The sequence below is a fragment of the Solea solea genome, chromosome 19 (genome assembly GCF_958295425.1).
Source record: "Solea solea chromosome 19, fSolSol10.1, whole genome shotgun sequence".
NCBI lineage: Eukaryota > Metazoa > Chordata > Actinopteri > Pleuronectiformes > Soleidae > Solea > Solea solea.
The window spans coordinates 8,766,641-8,789,853 of record NC_081152.1 but is presented as its reverse complement, the minus strand read 5'-3'; the positions used below and the strand labels follow the sequence as shown (position 1 = coordinate 8,789,853).

General features: G+C 40.0%; 1 protein-coding gene across 2 annotated transcripts; it reads right to left on the bottom strand.

Annotated features, from left to right (window-relative positions):
* Nucleotides 1-719: 719 nt before the first annotated feature.
* On the bottom strand, nt 720-22,632 carry slc45a2 (solute carrier family 45 member 2). Of its 2 annotated transcripts, XM_058617392.1 has the most exons (8): nt 21,689-22,632; nt 18,905-19,575; nt 16,256-16,432; nt 9,234-9,580; nt 7,320-7,463; nt 4,160-4,283; nt 1,962-2,167; nt 720-1,007 (listed from the first exon to the last, which is right to left on the bottom strand). In XM_058617392.1, exons 2-8 carry the CDS (start codon nt 19,374-19,376, stop codon nt 786-788), a joined length of 1,692 nt encoding a protein of 563 aa, XP_058473375.1. In that variant the 5' UTR covers nt 19,377-19,575; nt 21,689-22,632; the 3' UTR covers nt 720-785. The 2 variants fall into 2 exon arrangements, with proteins under 2 accessions (XP_058473375.1, XP_058473374.1); XM_058617391.1 differs by lacking the exon at nt 21,689-22,632 and having other exon boundaries at nt 18,905-20,216.
* Nucleotides 22,633-23,213: the final 581 nt, after the last annotated feature.

Genomic DNA, 23,213 nt, shown 5'->3' with positions numbered 1-23,213 from the left:
GCCAATAAGTTAACTTGCTCCTTCCTCACATTTACTTCCCTTTGTAATTTTTTTGTTATTTGTTTCATTTGCTACACACTTAAATTTCCTCAGTTCCACCCCTGGTATATACAGTAGAACAGTGTTTCTGATTGTACCACCAGTGGATGCTCGTGTACCACTGGTGGTCCACGTACCACAGTTTGAGAACTTGAGACTTGAGACTTGAGACTCTACATACGCATGGATGTATGAGTGCACAATTATTTTAAAGGCTTGGATTAAGCTTTTTACTGTATATGTACTTGTATGGGAAAACTGGTCTTGCTTTACACCAGGGGTGCCAAACATACGGCTCGCAGGCCAGGAACGGCCCACCAGAGGATGAATTTGTGAAAATTAAATGTAAAATAAATGATAAACTTTCAACATAATATGGTTGAAATTGCACTTGTTTTTCTCAAGAAATTTCAGGTTGTATGTTTTGTAAAAAAGACGCTTCATTAAATGTAAAACAAAGGGAAAAATTTCGAGTTCTTGTTAATAGGTTATTATGCGATTATTCGACTGGTCCGGCTCACTCGAGATCAAATTGTGCTCTTTTTGCCTCCTGAACAAAAAAGATGTCTTTGGTTTGCAAAGGTTTGTTACAATCTGCAGTCTCACATTAAATGTCGCTTATTATCTACACGCCGGGCCGTTAATTAGAGGATCAATGGACGTCAAAGAGACTTTAAAGATATAATAAAGAATCTTCACTTATTTATTAAAACAAACACAATTAAAGCACTTCAATTTGAGCAGAATCATTCCACATATCTGACAAAGAGGGCGATGAAGACGCAGCCCAACAGCGACGCGGTCGAGGCCGAGAGCACCACCACAATTACACTTCCCGCCAAGTTGACCAAAGCACCGAGTCCCACGCCCACAAGGAGCTGAGCCAGCTGGACCATGCAGGTGAGCGCCGCGCAGTCCACGCCGGTGCCGCGCGGACTTTCGTTGTGTCCCTGCATTGTCATTTTCTCCTGGAGATGGATGATCGGAGCAACACGGGAAAAGAAAAGAATGAAGAGAGAAGATCTGATGTTATCAATGTTTCAGTATCAGCATCAGCTTTGAACAAACAGATATATATTAGGAGACATTCTCATATACTGCGCTCACGTTTTCACGTTTCAATTTTTTCGGACCATCTCCTCATTTCAAGTTATTGCTTTTGAAATCGATTTTTTCGCGAGTCCAAACCTACTCGGACTTGCCTCTTATTCAAAGGTCATGAAGAGAAATTTAAAATGTTGTATTTTCTTCCAGATATGGACAGCCAGCTGATTTAAGGAAATGTTTTGCAGATCTTCCCTTAATGTGAAGTGAAATCCTGTTGCAGAGTCTGGGGGCAGTTTTTCTATAAATTTGTGAAAAATAGTGGTCCATGTGGCTCAACCTTTCTTTATAACCAGTACATGCTGTAGATTCTGCACCACTTACTTTACTCAGTAACTTAACCACATTGTCTTTGGTCTATAGACCAAAAAGTAATGGATGCAGTGTAATACAGGAGAAAGAGGAGGCCACCGATTAAAAGATCCCACTTAATGAAGTCTTTGGCAGTAAGTAGAAGAAACAAACTCTTCGTTTCTTTATTGGTTCCCCTTGAAATCCTTTTACCTTGCAGAGCTCCAGGGGAGCAGTTTGTTTTCATGAGTGGATCCGTGCTTTGTGCCAAGAAAAAACTTAATTTACCAGTGAAGAACAACAAACTAATGAAATGAAAATGGATTCTAAAAGAGTAAAAGTGAACGTAGACATCATTTTTCTATGTTTTCAAGACAGACTTCAACTAAAACCTTCATGATTTTTCTCCCCATACTTACAGGTATAACCAAATAAAAGGATCATCCTAACAGGTTCTCCTTGTTTTTGTTCTCTAAAGATGTATTTTAATCCTGTACATGTAACCATTCCTGCAGCGAGCACAGTACCTGTTCTTCACGCTGATACTCTGCGATCAGGTTGAATGGGACAGTGTAGAGCGTGCTGGACATGACTCCGAATACGCTGCAGAGGATGAGCGTGGTGATGACGTTGGGGAAGAGGCCAATGAGGCTGGTGCCCATACCAAACACAAAGTAGCCCAAGAAGTATAAGCCCTTTAAGCCGATGTATTGGAGAAGGAAACGTTGCACATCTGAAAACACACAAGCACAGGTGATGCGGGAGGAGAACACTACTGTATATCTCATTCACGTAACAGTCAGAGGAAAGCTGAATTGAAATCGGGGGATGGACGATATGGCCAGAAATCATGATAAAGTCAGACAATTCGGAGTTTGCATGTTCTCCCAATGTGTGCGTGGGTTTTCTCCGGGTTCTCCAGTTTCCTCCCATAGTCCAAACACGTTCAGATTTGGGGATTAGGCAAATGTTGTCACCGCATGTCCTTGTAATGGACTGGCGACCTATAAGAATTAAGAATTTTATTTTATTAATCCCCTTAGGGAAAGTATTCCTCTGCATTTGACCCATCCTAGAACTAGGAGCAGTGGGCTGCCACACTGAGTAGCGCCCGGGGAGCATTGGGGGTTGGGTACCTAAATTGAAGGCTTTTGAGAATCTTGCCCCAGAGTGAAAAAGAATTTCCAGAATAAAATCTTAATCGTTCCAGAATAAAGACGTAATATTATGAGAATAAAGTCGCAATCTTTCCAGAATAAAGTTGTAAAGGTGCAATCATTATTATGCTATGATTAAAAATGATATCAGTTTAAGTTTCATCAACAATCTACGCTACTGTGTGTATAAATGACATCGTAGTACTATAAACATGTACGACACTGTGATAAGTGTCTTGTCTCAACCTATAACTTGTTACAACTGTTATATATCTGCTCCTGGTCTGTCTCTTTCGTCTCTACCTCACCCCCCTCTTGTCCTGTCTGTCCCTCACCTCTCGTCTGTCCCCCATATTTCCTTTCACCCCAATCACTCGAGGCAGATGTCGCACATTTTTTGAGTATGGTTCTGTCAGAGATTGTTGTTTTTTTCTCTCCACTGATGCGTAGTGCTTTGCTCTTTGTGTGAATTGCTGGGTTTCTCTGCTCTCTATAACCCTGTAAAGGTCTCAGATCTACGCAGTGAGAGCAAACAACCATTAAATGAACAAACAAACGCATGGCTCAGGACAGGAAGGCTGCCTTCTCAAGTCAAGTTCCCTTGGTAGCTACAGTGTTGTGTGTCCTTTTGTCTTGTTATTTGTCTTCAGGTAACAGCTCTTACAACAACCAGGAGCACAAACAGACTAAGTGACAAGGTGTTGATCATGAAACAGCGTAGTGTCCACATCCGTCTGTCAGAAAAAACAACAACTCTGAAAGCTTTTACGTGCATTATGTAATGTCCACGTCTCAAGTTGGTGCTCGACGACAGCACGGACTATTGGCGTGTTTCCACTCTACTCGCCTCGGCATGGCACGGTTATTTTGCTTTGCCATTAGCTATAGAACCTGCTTTTTTTAAGTACCTGCGTGACATCAATTCAGAGTGTCATCACAGGAGGAGGCACAAGAATCAAACTGAACAATATTGAACTGCAGATCGAGTAAAACAATCCTGAAAACGTGGGTTAATCTACAACATTTGGCAAGGAAATGTCTAAAATCTCAACGTTGAAAAGAGGAGTCTGGTGTATTTAGCGACAGCACCGCTGAAAGCATTACAAACCCTGCCGCTGTATTTCAGTCCAGTGACTGTGTCAGACGGAGTCTGTGCGCCGGTCACGCGGGAAGTACTGAACAAATCTTTTTAATTAACTGACTCTAATGATTCAGTTACACTGAAAACAACTGCTTGACATGTCAGCAGTCAAGGAGTCACGGCAGTTTCATGCAGCCGCTGTGATGACTCCGCCCACATTGAGGAGGTACTATATTGTAATTTGGAAAACCAACCACACCGCATAGAGTCGAGCCGAGCTGGGACCAGGTAGTGGAAACACGACGTGTGTCAGTACCTCATGCAACCACATTGAAAAAACAAACAAACAACTAATTACCACTTTAAATCTATCTTTAAAACAATCGAATCAGAAAACTGATGTATTTTACTGATGTAAGTGTTTTTTTTTGTGTAAGTGTTTTTTTTTTTGTTTACACTTTAATGCCACAATAACACAAGTACTTACAGGAGTAGAGAGCAGATGACACCGCATTAATGCAAAGTCCCCAGCAGCCGACTTCAACTCCTCTCTCATATGTGAGGTAGGCTGTTGAGTTGTGTTCAGCATAAGGATTTCCCTTGTACACAATCTGCAAAAAAAACATGGAAAAAACATCAGTGTCACAGTGTCACTCCCCAGTGAGAAACCACTTTTGCCCATCTGTCATGTGAAAAATAGACCCTATGTCTCAGTTACGTAAAAATAGAATAATGAAACTCACATCCTCAGTGTCATTTCTGTAAATAAATCAGGTACTTACTTATATGTGAGGTGTAAGAAACAGGATAAGGTGAATACCCAACTCATACACAGGAGGTTAATTGTACACTACAGGCTATCATATACATGCATGTCAGTTATTCTCCTTGATGTGTGCGCTTATATATTATTCAAAAGCAAGGTGATTTCCTTTTAACTCAACACGAGACCCACTGACTACACATTATTCTTATGTCGGTGCATTATATCTCAGTGAACCATGGTGTGAAGCATATTCTTTGATCAGCAAGCACACTGTGAAACTCTGAAGGATTAAACCATGTCAACACACACACACACACACACACACACACATACACCTCCATCTGCGCTCACAGAAAGAGGACTTAATGGAGCTTGTCACTTTGTCTCATCTGACGTGAAATCATATTTCAGACTACAATTTATATGTCCCTCAGCGACAACAAAACCAAAACATATGCCTTGCGAGGTTAAAGAGTGACGCTGCACACCGGAGAAGACAGAAGCACAATTAACTTGACATGAAAAAGAGATGTATTATATCGAGACATCAGAGATTAAGGAAAGATGTGAAATACTGCTTCAGTGATATTGTATATTCACAAGCAGAATTATTATTCTGGGCCTCAAACTCTGTTTGGTCTCTTGTTCCAAAAAGCCTTGGTACCCCTCTCAATAATGTCTCAAAGAGACAAAGAGAGACACGGATCTGCAGTGGGTATGTGTGGAAATTAGGGGTGTCACGATCTCGATTGTAAATTGAGTATTGATCGTAACGACGTCACAATCTCGTCCGCGCTAAAGTAATAATTAGTGCTACAGACGTGTTTGACATGTGACTTTATTTAGTGGTGGAAAATCCTGGATTTAAAAATTTAATTAGCATACTGGAATTGTGCTACGGAATGCCAAACAGATGAAGGTGTTGCCTTCCATATATGCCAATGTTATTGGAGGTCAGAGGTCAGATTTAGTGACCTTAACAACAAATTACTGGACCTTCAGAGCAACACAGAGCCACATGGCTCTCTATGACTTCTCTTATTTTTAAACTTAGTTTTCATTTGACTGGGTATCGTTTAATTCAATTCAATCTTATTTGTATATTATTGTTTTTATTTTTTACTTCTACTGTCACTTTACATTTTTAATATAGTTTATATTGTATAAAACATTTTTACTTCTGCGGTCACTTTAGTTTTAATACAGTTTAAAAAAAAATTCTGTTAACTCTAATGTATGTTTAATGTATGTTACTGCTACTGGATGCTTGAATTTCCTTTGGGATCAATAAAGTATCTATCCATCTATCTATCTATCTATCTATCTATCTATCTAGTGCCGAATCACAACATACATTATCTCAAGGCACTGTACATAGACGACAATATGAATTGTTACATTCATATTGCTAATAAATTCATTTTGACAATAAGGCCTTAGTGTGGTACATTGCACATAAATGACACCATGTAGACAATCAAAATGGGGAATTAAAAACTGACTGAACTGTCTAAAAATGGCAGACCCATCTGCGCTAATCGAGGATTTGGCGAATCGTGACACCCCTAATTTGCAAGAACACTGTGTAACACTGGGTTTAACCGCAGCTTCTTATTACCATAGTTTATCAAATCTGACATCCTACTTGTACCATGCTGTACCACAGTGTTTTCAATTTGGGACTGCTTTAAACACCAAGACACTGAACCTAGTATTAACATCCATTCTCAGTTATCTGTTCGCAGCCAGACTGAGCAGGTCTGAATGACCACAACGCGTCCTCAGATCTGATTAGACGCCGCATTCTCATTGTGTAGTTTTGCAGCATTACTACACTTATCAGTGCTCATACATTCATTTATTTGCAGCTACTGTAACAGAATTCATATCGATTGCTTTTCCATTGCGGTCAGATCTTTTTTTTCAGCATGTGGAAAGCGTTGATTCACTCAGCTCCTCTCAGCTCTTTTTTCCTCTTTCACGCTCTCCTTTTGACACTCATTCATGTTTATCATCAGACTTGTTAAAAATTATAATTTTTTCAGTGTGAAGTCATGAAGTCAGTGTGTATTTGAATTGTATTTGGTCACAGGAGACTCATCCAAGATGCATTTTAATGCCAAGTGGCAAGTCAATTCAATGTTATTTCTAAAGCACATTAAAAAACAACCACTTTACTGAGTTAAAAGCACTGCAACATAATAGGTATAAAACACTGCTCTGGCGAGGTTCCAAGCGTGCTAGTAGTAGGTACTATGCGATGATTGGTCAGACTGCCGGCCGCTGACTGGCCAGCGTGCCGTCATAGGAAGAGACGTCCCACTCACACATCAAGCCGAACAGCGCCGAACTGTAGATCACTTCAAACTACTTAATAATCCTAAAAATGTGGGTTTATCTCCAACAACTACCAGGGAAACCTCTATATTTAACTGGAGGGTTTTTTTAAGTGGAGTGGTGTATTTAGGGACAGCGCTGGCGATCGCGTGCGGCATCACAGACCGCTGCCGCTGTAGTCTGTGGAGAAGGAGTCTGTGCTCCGGAGACGTGTGGACAGAAATTAAGCCGAACAGTGCCGAATTGTAGATAAGTTAAAACTAATTAACAATCCTAAAAACGTGGGTTAATCTCCAACAACTACAGAAGTCTGGTGTAAAGTCAGTAGTCACTCGTGTGCGTGTATGTGTGTCGCGTATAAAACAAGTCACCGCAGTTTCACTCAGCCGTGCAGTGATGACTCCGCCCACGTTAAGTAGGTTAAGTAGTGGAGACGCAACCTAATCGTGCCGTGTCGTGCTGTGCTTTGAGATGATTTTTCGGAAAACATGTACTTTGTCCCTTTGCCACAGACACAAACATTTATTATTTAATTTTTTTTTACCTGTCCCATGAAATCAGTGAAGAAGAGCATATTGCAGAGGAAGGCCGTCCATCCGAGCAGGTGACTGACACACAGGCAGCGGTAGTGCTTTGGCATGTTGATGAAAGCTTTCAACAGAGACCTAATCGTCATCCTCTTCTGTGCCTGTGGACACATGCAATCGTTATATTCCTTTCACACAAGCACGTGCTGCTCTCCTTGCATTTCAGCTAGAATAACACGTAAACATTAAAACCTTGAAGCGAAGGGGAGCAATGTAAGGTTCTCGCGAACTCATATTCAGCACTTCACCAAGGTTTTAAAAGAGCATTATGATTGAATGAATGAATGAATGAATGAAGCACGAAATGTTAAATGGTAAATGTTCTTTAAAGAAGTAAAGTAAATAATGAGGACCTTTAAGACAATTAATTCAAGTCTTTACATCCACGTGAGGCTACAAGAACATAGCATGGATGCTGCCCTTTTATTTAAGCAGTCACCTGTGATCATTGATCACGTAGGATCAGTTGGTGTCCAGAGTTTATACATAAGCATATTTAAACTTTATCTCATCATCCACACTATTGTGTAACAGACTGAGGAGGTTATTTCAGAGTGTTCTTCTGCAGAGAAAAAACCTTGTACCTGGAAAAAAACAACAACTAAATGTTCCCATTTTTAGTACCTTGTGTTTGGTAACTGTTTGGTAAGTCTAATTAAAGATTGTATGGCTGCATGTTTAAAAGAAAAAGGACAACTTGTGAACATAAAATGTTTGTGTGTTATTTTTGTAAACATGGATAATATATGAATTATAAAGCTATTTATACATGTACAACAGTTTTATCATAGATGTTTAAGCTTAATATATACATATCCAGATATCCAGGTATCCACTCACATGCCACGTTATTAGGTACACGTGCTTAAATGCTCGTTAACACAAATATTTAGCTAGTGAGAGCATTTCAGCATGAAGACGTGGTGAGAACAACCTGCCAAAGTTCAAACAGCAACAGAATGAGGAAGAAAAGTGGTGATTTAGGCGACTTTGAAAGTGGAAAGGTTCTTACAAAAACGATTTTTCAATAAAATGAAATTTCTAGTCAGAGAACTTGCCCTCGTCTCTCACAAAAAGTAAGCTGGAGTCATTGTTGGAGGATTTTTGTCGACCAAGAATCCAGACTGAAGAAGTTCAACAACTGTAGAATTTACCCAGATGTTCACCGTCCCGAGGCGAGGAATGCTAATGACTTTGGTGATGGGTTGACATGCTTCTTTGGAGGTTACTGTCTTGACAACTAGTGGATAAATGGCAACAACATTTTATTTAACTCTGGGAGAATTTTAATGAACATTTTACCGGGTGTCAAAACATCCCTCTCGGCTTCAGCTGCACTATCACTCTGTTGAATGCTCATGCTCTAAAATGAAAATGAACGTATAAGAAGTCAAAACAAATGCATGTTCCTGGGTAATTTCTGTACCCGATTTTAATGTAAGTTTTTTTTTCTTCCTTCTTTACTGTTACATTTATTGAATAATAACTTAGAGCCATGGTGCATAATTATACATTTCTGTTCAATTCAAAGCACTGAGCTCACGCAGTGCTAATCACTAAGCCCATCACCTCCACACGCCTCTCGCTGTGTTCCTCAGTATATTTAGATCTGGTGTTAACTTCGCCGCACTGCACACGGGAAGTCATTTCCCTCACGCGATTCGATTTCCCTTTAGCGAGACAGCTGCAAACTGGTTGGAGTATGACTGAAAAGCCAAAGAAGCACCCACAAAAAGGTCGGGTTTGATAGTATTGCTCGACAGATAATGGCCACAGCAGGCAAATCATGTAACATGGCTGCTGCTGCTGCTACACACTGCAGTGTATTCTGCTTACCATACACATAATTGTTCCTCCGGCACATCACATACCTCCTTGTTGGGCTGCTTGGCACTGGACGTCACTGAGTTTGCCTCTCCCAGAGCAGAGAATGATCGAGACCTGAGGTCTGGCACAGATGTGTCTTTTGACAATGTTCCGTAGCCATTGCAGTGGGATCCCAGCATGCGGAGGGCATTAGGGTGTGAAGACTCCGAGGCAGATTGGTCCTTGCCCAGAGGTTCCTCTGGAATGCTGAAGAGATGCACAGTGAGGAAGATGCCCCAGGTCAGCGCTGTGAAGAAATAGATGACCTGGTACTCGGAGCCCAGTAACTGGCCCAGCACAGAATGGCCCCAGTCCATCGCTCCCACCAGGTAACCGAATGCTCCACCCAGGCCTGTAACAGATGGAAAATGATTACCTGTGTAATGAGTACATACAGCTGTACCTGATAGTATTCAAGTATCAATAAATATTCAGAAGTGGATGTGTCTTGATGTCCTTGGAGAAGACACTTAAGCCAAGTCGCTTCTGGCAGCTGTGAGTGGGCATGACAGATGTGCGACAGAGAAGGATGCACTGTAGGAATGTGGGAGTAATCAGGTGAATCACAAAACTGTAGTCTAAAAGGCTTGGAGTGGTCACAAAGGCTCGATAAGTGCTATGTAAAACAGGAGTGGGTGGTCATGTGTGTCGCACAGGCTCAGGCTAATTCATGTGTGTATCTCCACACGGCAGTACATTTTCACTACCTTTCTTATTACTGAGAGTGTGAGCGTGTTTGTCAAACACATTATCTAATAATATCATCAGATACACAACTGCCTGTTCACACAAATCAGGCAATCACGCGGCAGCAACTCATTTTGCATTTAGGCATGTAGGCAAGGTCCAGACGACCTGTTGCGTGTTAGTGTTTCGCCCAGATGGTGTGAGTATTTCAGAAACTGCTGATTTACTGGGACTTACACACACACAACCATGTAGCAAGGAGAAAATGCCTTGTTGATGCCAGAAGATGATTAAGCATAAGTAACACCAAACATGATATGTAGAAGTATTTTTTTTTTAACACACAACCTCTTGACCATTGAAGTAGGGCTACAACAAAAGAAGACCACACTGGTTAGCGTTCGTATGACACTACAAAACACTACACTGTTTCAGGTACACAGGGCACAAGTGGCCGTTGAGTGTAGAGACTAGAATAGAATCAATTATTTTAGCTGGAAGATGTAGCAGAAAAACAATATTGATATTTCATGTTAGTAAAGAGTTGCGTATAATAGGTGCACATGCAGCAGTTACGGAAAAAAATATCATCCTTCATTTGGAATCATGTTTAATTTAAGATTGTGGGGAATTATATTATATTATATTATATTATATTATATTATATTATATTATATTATATTATATTATATTATATTATATCATATTATATTATATCATATTTATTTAGCCTCTAAATCAGGAGTCGACAAACTCGTAAACACAAGTTTATATCACATTATTAAATTCAACCTTCAACAATTATATATAAGCTTGTCTAGTGATTTTCTACTTTATTTCTGTCTGGTTTTGTTACTCACAGAATCAATTTGAATCATAAATAGGTTTTTTTTGTGAACTACAAATCAAAACAAACAGATTTACTTTGAAATGGTGGGCAATATCATCTTAATAGTTTATTTGCAACATCATGATGGATTATGAAGATATAACTTTCATTTCTAATCACTAAACAGTGATCCCCTGCTCTAAATCTTTAGTTTAGATAATCTGAGGTTTGCCATTTTTTCTCTTCAGATGTTGAGTATATTTACTTAGACAGATATTTTTTTACCGTTGTGACGGAGACACTAGTATAATTATGTTCAAGGCCAGTTGCTGTAAACAGCATATTGTAAGTAGCACCACTCTTTAAAATGACCCTATGAATGACACTACAGTTTGAGATATTGGTATTGTGGCTCCACTTGAAAGCACCTTTGCTTCTGCTGCGGCGTGTTCAGTTGCTGCCTTATTCGTCTGTACCCTGACTAGTCTTTATCAGTTCATTTCGTTTCAGCACTTTCTCACTGAGTGTCATATCATGACAAATGACATGCCGCACAATTTTGTTGCATAACACATCAAATGCTGCACAAGACGGGTGTGCAAGGTCTGATAACCTTGGAAGCATTGAAGAAAATCTGAATTATTAAAAGGAAAAGGGCCTTGCTTTGTTTTGTTTCTTTCTAACTCCTAATTCAGTTTCAGTTTTACAAAATGATTAATGTTTGCACTTCAATCTAGAGCTGCAACTGACGTTTATTTTCATAATCAGTTAATCTGTATATATAAAAAAATAAAATATCAGAAAATGTTGAAAAATGTCGATCAGTGTTTGCCAAACCTGGAAATGATGATGTTCTCTAATGTCTTGTTTTCGTCCACAAACCAAAATGATTCAGTTGTAATGCTTTCTTTGTTATGCGGAGCAAAGAAACCAGAAAATGTTCATGTTTAAGAAGCAGAAACAATCAGAAAACTTGTTTAAATTCCTTAAAAACACTCAAACCGATTAATTGATGATCAAAATAGTTGACAATTAATATAGTAATCGATTAATAATCATTTAATGGAGTAATTGTTTTACTATCTACTACAATCATAGTGAGGACCCTCACGGACCAAATGCATCCTGAACCTTAACCATCACAACTAAAGTGCCTAACCTTTACCATTTAACCCCCCAAAAGATGTGATCAGCCAATATGTCCTCACAATGCCACAAATACAAGAACACACACACAAACACAAATTGCGGAATGAAAGCTCTCTAAGTGCCCATGCACATGCAACCAAGGTCAAACAATCTGCTGCACAATTGATTCAGATCATTTATATCAAGGTCCAGACACATATCAAGAACAAAAACTGGTCTGCATCTGGTGCTTGACCAAGACCTCATCCTTCCACCAGGTTCATAAATATGTAACCCTTCTGACATAATGTAACAACAACAACAACAACAAAGGACGTGAAGTGGAAACATAACCTTCTTTGCACAGGTAAAAAAATATATATATTTAATTGATTTCCAATTGTCCCGATTGTGTCCTCCTCAAGAGATATTATGTACAGGAGCTCTCGACAAGTGGCCACTTGTTGAGAGCTCCTTTTTCATTTTAGCGAATGACAGGTAGTAATAAGCACTTCATGAGTCACTCGCACCACTTATTTCTGCAGCCCCGTCTATAAAATATACACAGAGAGACTGAATATGAGCGGGGAATGACTTTAGAAGTGTTCATTTAACAGATTTCACTCTAGGTCACGTTAAAGTATACATATATCTATACAGTAGGCGTGGCTTATATTTATCAATGCAAGGAGGGTCTGTCCGTCTGTCTGTTAACGGTTCGTTTGACAGGCGTCAAACTTGGCAGGTGACTTACAAATGACACCAGTGTGTGCAGTGCCGACTTTGAGATTGTTTAGATGACAAAATGCACGAGTGCATTGATGGAAATAAGAAACTGAGCTTGATTTATTTTCCTTTTAAAGTTGCCATATCAGTGTTTTGTACTGAACTTGAGGTTTTCCTGAGATTAAACCCGGGAAACTGAAGTGAGGATTAGGTTACACTTGATGTTGAATATCACAGCAGTTCACCCTGCTATTTTATGATGTTATGATGACACGTAATGAAGCGTATCTGAACAGCGAGGCGATCACTCAGCTCAGGCAAAACAGTCACTGTATGCAAACTTTGAATCAGTGTGAAGTCAATGGAAAATGTCAATATTTGTGCAGGCGTTTGGACAATTGTAGTGGACAAATTGAAATTGCAGCAGATGAAAATGAAAGGCCTGTTATAGCGGCCGATCAATGTTTAATCATTTCGAAACCATGCCACTGTAGGTTAATGTGATTCTTTTATTATACATGCTACACATTAGAATGTTTATACTTGTACTAACAAATAACACATGGAAACATAAATAGGCCATGACCAACAAACAGCAAACGGTGAACTGCCATATACTCCTGATAATGACACACCTATGACTCATGTGCCAAGCCCAAGTGTGCACCAATTCCAGCATTCAATAAGCAATTCATAAAATATGCAATACCTACATATATGGCTCCTACACCTGTTGAGGCCATTACAATTCAAACGTCAACCTCATAAAGTGACAGTAGATAAAAACTCAGGGGCTCAGTAACATCTATCATATTTTGCATAATGGAAACGCTTAATCACAAACAGACAGGATGTGCAGGGCAAATAGAAAAACACTAATCGCAAACGGCAAACGGCTAATATGTCCTCCCTCGAGACACAAATACAGTAAAAACTATAACCCACACAAATGTTTACATGCAAATACACAAAAGGTGTCCCATGTGTACAAACATGACGGAGTACATTTACAAATAAATGTACATTTCAAGCAGGGCTGGCTGATATATTAAACTTTCAAATGAGTCCATATTGATAATCATTACAATAACAACTCAGCTATAGAGTATATAGAAATGCATTCTGCTGGTACAAAACACTGTGATACATTTGTCCATGGGTTTCTGGACATTGATACTAACTCATGATAACAGTGACTAAATGATGGTGATGGAAAGTTTTCTTTTACAGTTCACATGTGACGAGATCAGGATTACGAGGGTGGCGTTGCACTTATTGATCACCCTTTTATCCATGTATTTGCAGTGCGGAGGAGAGACCATAGAGACGAGTTTGTTTTGTGAATAGCTGGACATTTAAAAACGCAGTATGTTTGTCTGTTGGGTTTGGGCATTGATATAGCTCCATAATAGTCTTTCACAGCCAGCATTTACTTGCATTACACTACAGTTCTCGCACCCTCCTCTGTAAACACACACGTGTTTGTCTCCAGGGTCATGTGCCTGGCGTCTGCCTCTCTCTCTCTCTCTCGCTTTCTTTCTCTCCGTCAAGACCCGTGACTGCAACACATGACTAGCTCAGGGTTGGATTACTGCCCGACTCTCATGCTCACATCACCCACTGCCTGTTGTACCCACCAACAAACACCTAACCCTCAAAATGTCCAGACTTTTTTTTTTTTTTCTGCTTATTTTAACCACGTTCCAGAATAACTTCCAATATCTGGCAGTTATTTGCAATTGTTAAAATACCGTTTTAACAATTTAAATTGAAGAAAAGCCAAAAGGTTTATTTAGAATTTGGGACAGTATAAACAGTATAAAACATATTTACAATGACATTTTTTGAGTCTCTCAATGTGCAAAATCAATGGAGTGGAATGGAGACGCTGATTCGAGTGAAATTACCGTAATAACCACATGTTGGCTTTGACGTGCAACTTCTCAGCTCTCAGAAATCGATTGGAATTTTTCCAATTACTACACTACCACAAGTGCAAACGGATCGTCAGCGATACACTCGGATTTAAAGGGTTAATGCTGCACAGTCTGGTTTAGATCTGTTGATTTTAGGGGGCTTTACAAACACAAATAATACCAATAAATAAATGAATAATTATAACAAAAATGCTTTGTTGTTGTACAACAGTGTGAGGAGAGTCTGAAGGGCTGAAGTTATCGTCCAGGCTTTCACAAATGCATCTACAGCCTTGTTCACATCAGCAAATGCATGGAAGGACATTTGCATTCATACTATGATCCCGGGAAAAGCTTAATCACATCTGAGACATAATTTGCTCTCAATGTCACAATATAAGTGAGTAATCTAAGAACGCATCGAGCCACATGAAGGGGAACGCGCAGCTTAATTCTATCAGAGTTAATCCATCAAAGAAACAATTTGGACATGCAAACTACTTAAAGTGTAGTTGAGGAGAAATAAAGGTTTTATGTAAAGGCAGCTAAAAGCAAGTGGGAGAAAGAGTGATTCAAAATCGACTGCACTTTATTCTCGCAGAGAGAGATTGAATTTAAAAGGAAGCATTTGGAAATGCTTAATTTTTTGTGTTTGGTAACAATTCTCCCCACTGTGGTCGTGTTGTTGGTTTTCAAAAAAAGAGGTTTTTATAGCAGCTGAAAGATGCATCACCACCACTTTTATTGCTCTTCCGTTGGCACGCAATGGCTTTTGGGATATAGTGGAGTGAGACACCAGAATTATTATTGGCAGGTCGATGGCAAATATGAATTCAAAGGAGCCGACGATTCATGTAACAATAAGAACAGCCTGCTGTGCTGTGACGCATTTTGGACAATATCCGTACAACAAATGCACACCCCTGAGGATCCAGACAAGGAACTGAGACACGGCTCTAATGTGTGGTTTACACAAACTTCACATGAGAAAACAAACAAGTTGTTGCTAACATGGTCAGACGAGCTATTTCCCCCCATCCATTCCAGTCATTAAGCTACGCACACAAGCAAAAAATGAATTCCTTTACAGAGTTTACATAGCATGCAGACATGGATAGGTAATAATTAGTGATGCCATTGAACTCTGGGCGAGAGCAAATTAATTGTGTTTCACATAATGTCTCATCAATAAGTGACAAATTCTGCACCGCGTACACGGCATCTCATACTGCAACAACCCTAGGAAGTAACATTTACACTCATATTCTTTTTTTCAGTCACACACTGATAAAGCAACAGGACTCTTTTATATTCTATACTGTGTCTGTTTAGTCACAATGCCGATAAAGGACACAGGACACTCATAGCACTCATGCATAAGATAAAAAAACGGTAATACCCACTATTCCTTTTATCGTTTGGACACAGAATAATGGAGTTCCTATGTAACGGAAATCATTTTTCCATCACACTTCCATCCAAACGGGAGCAACCATCGATGTCGCCTCCTGGTGGCTTTTTAATACATCTTCACCTTCGGCTCCGCCTCCTCCAGCAAACCAGAAGACTACGTCACTTTTTGTCAAATGGTCTATGGTAGTTGCACAGCCCATGAAGCACTAATTAGCGTGTTATTAAGTGATGCAGAGCAAAACAATCAACATGCAAAGTAGACAAGGAAATGGCCACCACAGAAACACATATACGACAGAAACACGAGGTTCCCGAGCATGTCACAAACCTGTGAGGAGAGCGTGGTAGTGCAGACCCCGCTCCTTGTCCTGATGTGAACACACGTCAAACAAGTAGGCCTTGATGGGTCCGTCAATGAAGTCTGCAGCGAAGTCAAACAGCACCACACCGAGCATCACCACTACGATGGCCCACGTACTCCTCTGTGACCGGTCAACGATTAGCTCTGCAACACACAACAAAACATCTCATCCGTCATCATGTGTCATCATCTGTCATCATGTGTCACTGCAGCAGCAGCAGCATTTGTAGCGCAGTCAAGTTTCCTTAGGTTTCAAATTTGCAGCTGCATGTATTGAATGGATAGATATCCTGAAAGAACAACGAAGAGTAATTAACCGCACACTGGCACAGGGCAACTAATTACCTCCGACAGGTCTCAGGGATGTGAGAAAATTAATAAATAATGAAAATCATCAGCAAGCTCGTGTCATTTGAGGGATTTTTTATAATTAAGTAGAAGAGTGTGTTTAGCCAGTGATAACAACGTTCAAGAAAAGGCTGAATAGATCTTCTGTGGGGCTGAGTGACAAAGCTAAAAACTTTACAACAAAAAAAAGTTTCAGATCTGTCAACAGTATTAAGTCTAGTTCATATATATATACATATATATATATATATATATATATATATATATACACACACATGTATACATAGTGTTTGCATATACAGTATACAATGCAAACATTATGTCACACAATTCCTGTAGCATTTTCTTAAAGAAACACTGAAATATAATCAGTTTACCCAGAAGTATATGTTAGAAAAAAGAAACACTTTCTATGCTGTAATGCTTCAAACTCAGACACACAGCATTCACAGCAAGGACACTCACTCAGACATAATGTATTCACTAGCCCCTTACCCTAACCGTAACCATCACCCTAGCCTTAACCTAATCACATCCCTAACCTTAACCTTGACTACTACTGGCCTAATCCTAACTCTGACCCTAACCCTAACCTCATTGTAACCATGCAACAGTCTTGTATAAACTACCTTAAAGGGATACTTGAGTAAAAGTACAAGTATACCACCAGAAAATGACTTTGGTAGAAGTGGAAGTCAATTTTTTTAGAATATTACTTGAGAAAAAGTCTAAAAGTATATGACATTTACTGTATTTAGGTATTAAAAGTCCTTTTCTGATATGAAATGTACTCAAGTTTTAGAAGTAAAAGTATTAAAAAAGTGAGGAGTTAGAATTGAGCCATGGTAGCTCGGTGGTAGGGCGAGTTGTCTTTCAACTGGAAGGCTGTGGGTTCAATTCCTGGCTCTGCTAGTCTATATGTGTGTCCTTAAGCGAGACACTTAACCCCATGTTCAAGTGTGTGAATGGGTATGAAAGATCAGCAGCTCATCAAGAGAAGAAAAGCACTCTATAAATACATATCCATTACCAACTCTTCTTCTTCTTCTGATTTTACTTGGTAGTAAAGAGTAAGAAAGATAGTTAGAGGAAATATAGTGGCGTAAAAGTACTTAAGTACAGTAACGAAGTATTTGTAGTTTGTTACATTACAACACTGCCATACATTACGGGGACTTGCTTTTTGTCCCCATAATACGACTTTGTAAACAGATTTAGGTCCACACACACACTGTTAGTATCAGATATGATACTGTGAGAATCAAACACTTGTCCTCAGTGATCCCGAGAAACAAACCCAGCAGTTCTGTGCCTGTGCAGTGAGGTAGCACGTGTGCAAAGAATGTAGAGTGCCATTTACTCAACTAATCTTTTCTTCCTTTTTCTGAGAAAAAAAAAAACTTTCAAAAAAATTCTTTCTTCTCGTGATGCTGCCTGGAGCCTGGCACAAGCCCATGAAAAAGCACTCAGAGTGAATGTGCAATGAGTTTATGGCCCTCATCATCCGTCAAAAAATAAAATAAAGCACTTTTTTTCATTTTTTCCTGATAGATGAGTTGCTGTTCGGAGAGATAGAGAGGATGCTGATTCCAGTTTGGAGATGCACTATTTCAAAAGTTGACCCCCTTAGTTAACTCAGTCTGACAACTGAAATTAATTTAAAATTAAATTAAAAAACAGCTGGACAAGAATTCACAATGCGTAAAAAACAATGTAAAACATTAGGTTAACCTTTTGAATGAGCAATGATATGCAAAAAAGTTATGTTTGATGGCAGGCGCAAGTATCTGTTCTTCAGGGGAGGAATAAATATGTTTAATGCTTTTTTTCTGACAGAAACATAAAGTTCTCTGTTATTGCATACATGATTTCCTCACTGTGTCTCTTTTTGTACACCTTCTCCTCAGAGTTTAGCTGCTCCCTAAATAATTTAAGCGCATATCATAACCCTTGTGCATGAATTGTGGATCTGTATGTGTAACCAGTAACATCATTTCATGACAGTTTGAGGGTAATGAGTACATGTATTGCTTGAGTGTCCGGGAGAAGGAAATGTATGAATAATAATTGCTTTTGTTGTTTGTTTGTTTTTTTTTTAAAAAAGTATCAAGATTTATGTAAAACGAAAAAATTAGATCACAGTGATGTCAAATTCTCACAGCATGTTCTACAATGCCTCTGTTTCTCTGTGAGGGAAAGAAGTGATGACTCATTTCTGCTATTCTCACTCACTCACTCCAACCACCACCACCACCACCTCTCCCTTACCTGAGATGACAGCATCTCCATTGAGGAACAGGGTGAGTCCCAGCAGCATGAGGATGCCCAGGGTCAGGATGTAAGGCCTCCGTCGGCCCCACTTAGAGCGACAATAGTCACTGGCCGAGCCGATGATGGGCTGCAGCAGGAAGCCCAGGATGGGGCTGATGAGCCACACCAGGCTGTAGAGGCTGCGGGGAAGTCCCACGCTCAGAAGCACTGGCGTGACAAAGGCTGCCTCCACAGCGTAACAAAATTCCCTTCCAAACATGACTAGGCCGTGAAGAATAAGGCGACCCCGAGAGCGTTTGTGGGGCTCTGTGGCTCCAAACACAGCTCTGTCCACACTGTCCATATAGTCCTCTTTGGAGCCAATGCAGTCTGTTGAGTAGTGGTGCATGGAAGTGCTCAAGTGTTTGCCCGGCTCTGGGAGCTGGCAGGGCTGCGGCCGCGCAGACTGGTCGTCTGATAGAAGGGTCATAGTTGAAAGAGAAGAAAGAGGGGGTGACAACAGGAGAAGGGGAAGAAGAAGAGGAAGGTAAAAGTTTTGTCTCTCTCAGTCAGCCTGGTGGTGGTTAAAGGTCCAGTGCACCGGTGCTCAGCTTGCAGGGCTAATCCTCCTCTCTACTGCATAGCTGAGCAATGAAGTCCACGATCCATGCAGCTTTAGGATCTGCCTCCTGTTCCGAGCAGAGCAGCGTTTGAACTCAATGAAGAGGAGAATGAGAGGGGAGGAGAGAAAACAAAGTGCGTATTTGAGAGATTACCAGGAGTCTCTCTGTCATCTTCTTCAGTGTTGACAGCATGAGGCAGCTCATGGGTGAGTGTCACATGTGTTTCTGAGAAGCACGTGAGAGGGTGTTGTAAAAGGGGTTATTTATTCTAATGATTTGTTTATTGTAATTTAATGATTAACCTGGGGTGTTTTTGTGACTGTTCTTCTGTTATGGAGGGCCCTGCTCAACCTTTTATCATTTTAATTTTCTTGCTCGATGCGGGCCCCCAAGCCACCAGGGGGCCCCAAAAGCTGCATGTTCAGCCTCACCTGAAGAGAATTAAAATGATGGTCCTTCATTGTGTTCATTAAATCTCTTTTAAAATAATAAATGTAGGGAATAAATAAAATAAGCTGCAATGATAAACTGTGGCTGGTGTTTTTGTGGCAGAATAAAGTCAAAATCGACTCAAAAGACAGGTTGGATAATACACAAAAGTGTGATGTTAAATATACTGATCACCAAGTAGTGATCAGAATAGCTATACAGTTTTATGTTTCTTAAACAATAAAAAACACACACACATAATATGTGTTTTTTTGTATTTGTTGTTTGTTTTTAGTGTTAAAATAAATGACCTGATTTTTATTAGAGGCAACAGTACTCTTAAAGGTTTTTTTTTGTTTTTATTTTCTTGCTTATTGCTATGGATGCCGGCTCAAGTAATAGTCTAACTCATTTTCTGTTGATCTTGGACTTGGCCCACTTTATTTATTTATGTTATTATTGTTTTGGGTTGTGAGAGTTTGTGTTGCGGTGAGAAATTGAGTTTTGTTCTTGCTTTCAGAATAACATTTTTATTACATTTTTATTTAACTTGCTTGAGTGGCTCAACTTAAAGTTAAAATTAAAGTTAAGCTTAACTTTAATATCATGGGGCCACACAGTTGGTGTAGTGGTTAGCACACTTGCCTTTGCAGCAAGAAGACCCGCATTCACGATCTGGTTGGAACAAGGGCCCTTCTGCATGGAGTTAGCATGTTCTCCCTGTGTGTGCGTGGGTTTTCTCTGAGTTCTCTGGTTTCCTCCCGCAGTCGAAAAACATGTAGATTTGGGGGATTAGGTAAATTGGACACTCTATATTGACCATAAGTGAGAGTGGATGGCTGTTTGTCTGGGGAACCCCTATGTAAACTGGGATTAGCACCAGTCCCCCCCCATGACCCTAATAGGAGGATAAAGAGAAGGGTGAATGAGTGAGTGAGTGAGAGTCTCTCTATCGTAGTTTGGCAAACTAGAGGCCTCCAAACAGCATCTTAAATATAGGGCCCCCACAAAGCTAGAAACGGCCCTGATTTGACCCATATGTTGGCTATTTACAGGGTCGTAAGTTTTATTTGGGGGTCGATACAACAAGTTAACATGCTGTACATTGCAATAGCGCCACTGTCACTCCTTGCATCCCACGAAACTCTGATTGGTTACACTCTGGCATGATTGGACAAAAACTTTGGTTTTTGCTATGCCCCTTAACTAGATGACACTTCCTGATCAGATGTAAACATTGATGCTACTGTAGCCTCAGAATGGCCTTCTGTGTGTGACATGGATCATTTAATCGATGCATTTTCAGGGTAAGGATAACAGTCAAAGCAGAATCCTTAAAAGGATAGCTGCACGTGTGTGGGGTGTGTGCAGCTATCCAGCCAAATTCCACCAATAGGGTTTAGACTTTCTGAGAATGTTTTCTATCATGTGTCATGAGATCGTCATGTGCTAGTTCAAAGTGGAGTTCTGTTTTTGTTTTATGGCAGCATTTGCAGAGACAGAGAGGCGAGACAATGCACAGGAATACTAATCAAGTCATGTGAATGAAAAAGTAAAGACATGTTAAGAGTTAAGAGTGTAAACATACTAAACGAAATTAAAACGTGCAGTTGTATTTAAACGCAGCCGTCTTTCCTACGCACATTTGAAATAAAATTCACGTTAGTCTGACTTGAGCACATTCAAATTTGAGACAGTAGCAGCGTGACATCACAAAGGCTCTTTTGTGGCTTGTTACAGCAGCACTCACAGCTGATCAAGTGGTGATGCATGTGAGCAGAGGGATGCTGATCAGGAACAGAGGGGCCGGGAGCTGTCAGGAAGGAGGGACGAGAACCAAAAGCTCACTTTTCTCCCAATGAATGCTGAAAACAGACGTGGAAAAAATAATCAAATACTGATTCACTGCATTACTTAATAGTTTTTGGGTGCTTTTAAGGTTTGGAGAAAGCTTTATTTGGTTTGAAGGCCTACCATGATGCATGTGATGCATGTTGTATTTTTCATTGGTAGGGAGACCAATGAAGCCATTTTTGAGACACTACACTGTATCACGGTTAAGTTAATGATTATTTCCAAAAAATACAAATAAAAATCTCCAGTCTCTGTAAACTGCAAGTAGAGAGGGATGTGTGTAAAAATATTCAGCAGGTCATATTGTTCTACATGCCGACATGCATTGAGCTGTTGCCGTTTTTATTTATATTGGCTTTTCATTAACAAGCAGTTGAAGAGTGGGTGGTGTACCTAATGAAGAGGCCGCCAAGTGTTTATTCACTGAAAATCAAGTGCACCGTCCCCACTCTAATCCTCTCCAATGTATATCACACTGTGTTTGAAGCAGACACTAATCTTGTGCCATGCATGTGCTCCCTGGGCAAGGTGAGGGTCAGATGATCTGTGTCACACAGCAGACATTCCTCACATACTTGTGTGCCTTAAGGTCTAATGGCCGAGCAGCGTAATGCATATATGTATATAGAGAACAATTATGTGGACGAAGCTGAGATCTGTTTTAGTGATCGAGAGAGACCAAACAGCCTGGTGGTATAAGATGAGGAACAATTATGTTGTGTCTTCAGGGAGCAGTAACACGTTTTTCCATAGCTGCATGTATAGTAAAGGCCATTATGGACCTGCATCAGTAGGTTGCTTAGTGACAAGCAAGATGCCCTGTGTTCCTCCTAACAAAAACACACAATACAAGGAAAAGCATGTTTAAAAAAAAAAAAAAAAAAAAAGTATGAGAAACCCATTGAACACATCAGCTTTCCGATGCAATCCATGTTCAAGGAACAGCTCCACATTCTGCTCTCTCCACAAGGGGTTGTTGAGGTCGCAGACCTATAGAAGGGGCTTAGCATCCAACCTCAATACTTCAGCGTACGGCTGCAACTAACAATAACTTCTTTGATGATGAATTTAGTAATCAAATAACAATGAATCAATCCGTCAGTCTTTGCAGCTCCATTTATGTGGTATCAACTGGGTATTAAACCCTCTCTGTATCACCTAATGTCACCAATTAGTTATACTAATATATGTTATGTGACATAAAAGAAAAACACTGTGACAGTAAAAATAAAAGAGTATGAAAACAAGTAAATAACGCATCAAATCATTGTAAACAGAGGACATTGAAACAGATTGATGGGTACAACAAATCAAAGAGAATAATGTTTGAACAGATCTGTTTTTAGACAGAAAAGGGAAAGAGAGTCAGAGTGGCGGCGGATGTTTGGTGGGAAGGAGGTCCAGAAGTGTAGGGCAGGGTA

Bases quoted from the DNA above. Each gene is read 5' to 3' on its own strand.
- slc45a2 (XM_058617392.1), bottom strand. From the start codon at position 19,376: ATGACCCTTCTATCAGACGACCAGTCTGCGCGGCCGCAGCCCTGCCAG. The intron at 16,433-18,904 runs GTAAGGGAGAGG...TGTGTGTTGCAG, and splicing joins TGGAGATGCTGTCATCTCAG to AGCTAATCGTTGACCGGTCA. The intron at 1,008-1,961 runs GTACTGTGCTCG...ATCCATCTCCAG, and splicing joins AGTATCAGCGTGAAGAACAG to GAGAAAATGACAATGCAGGG.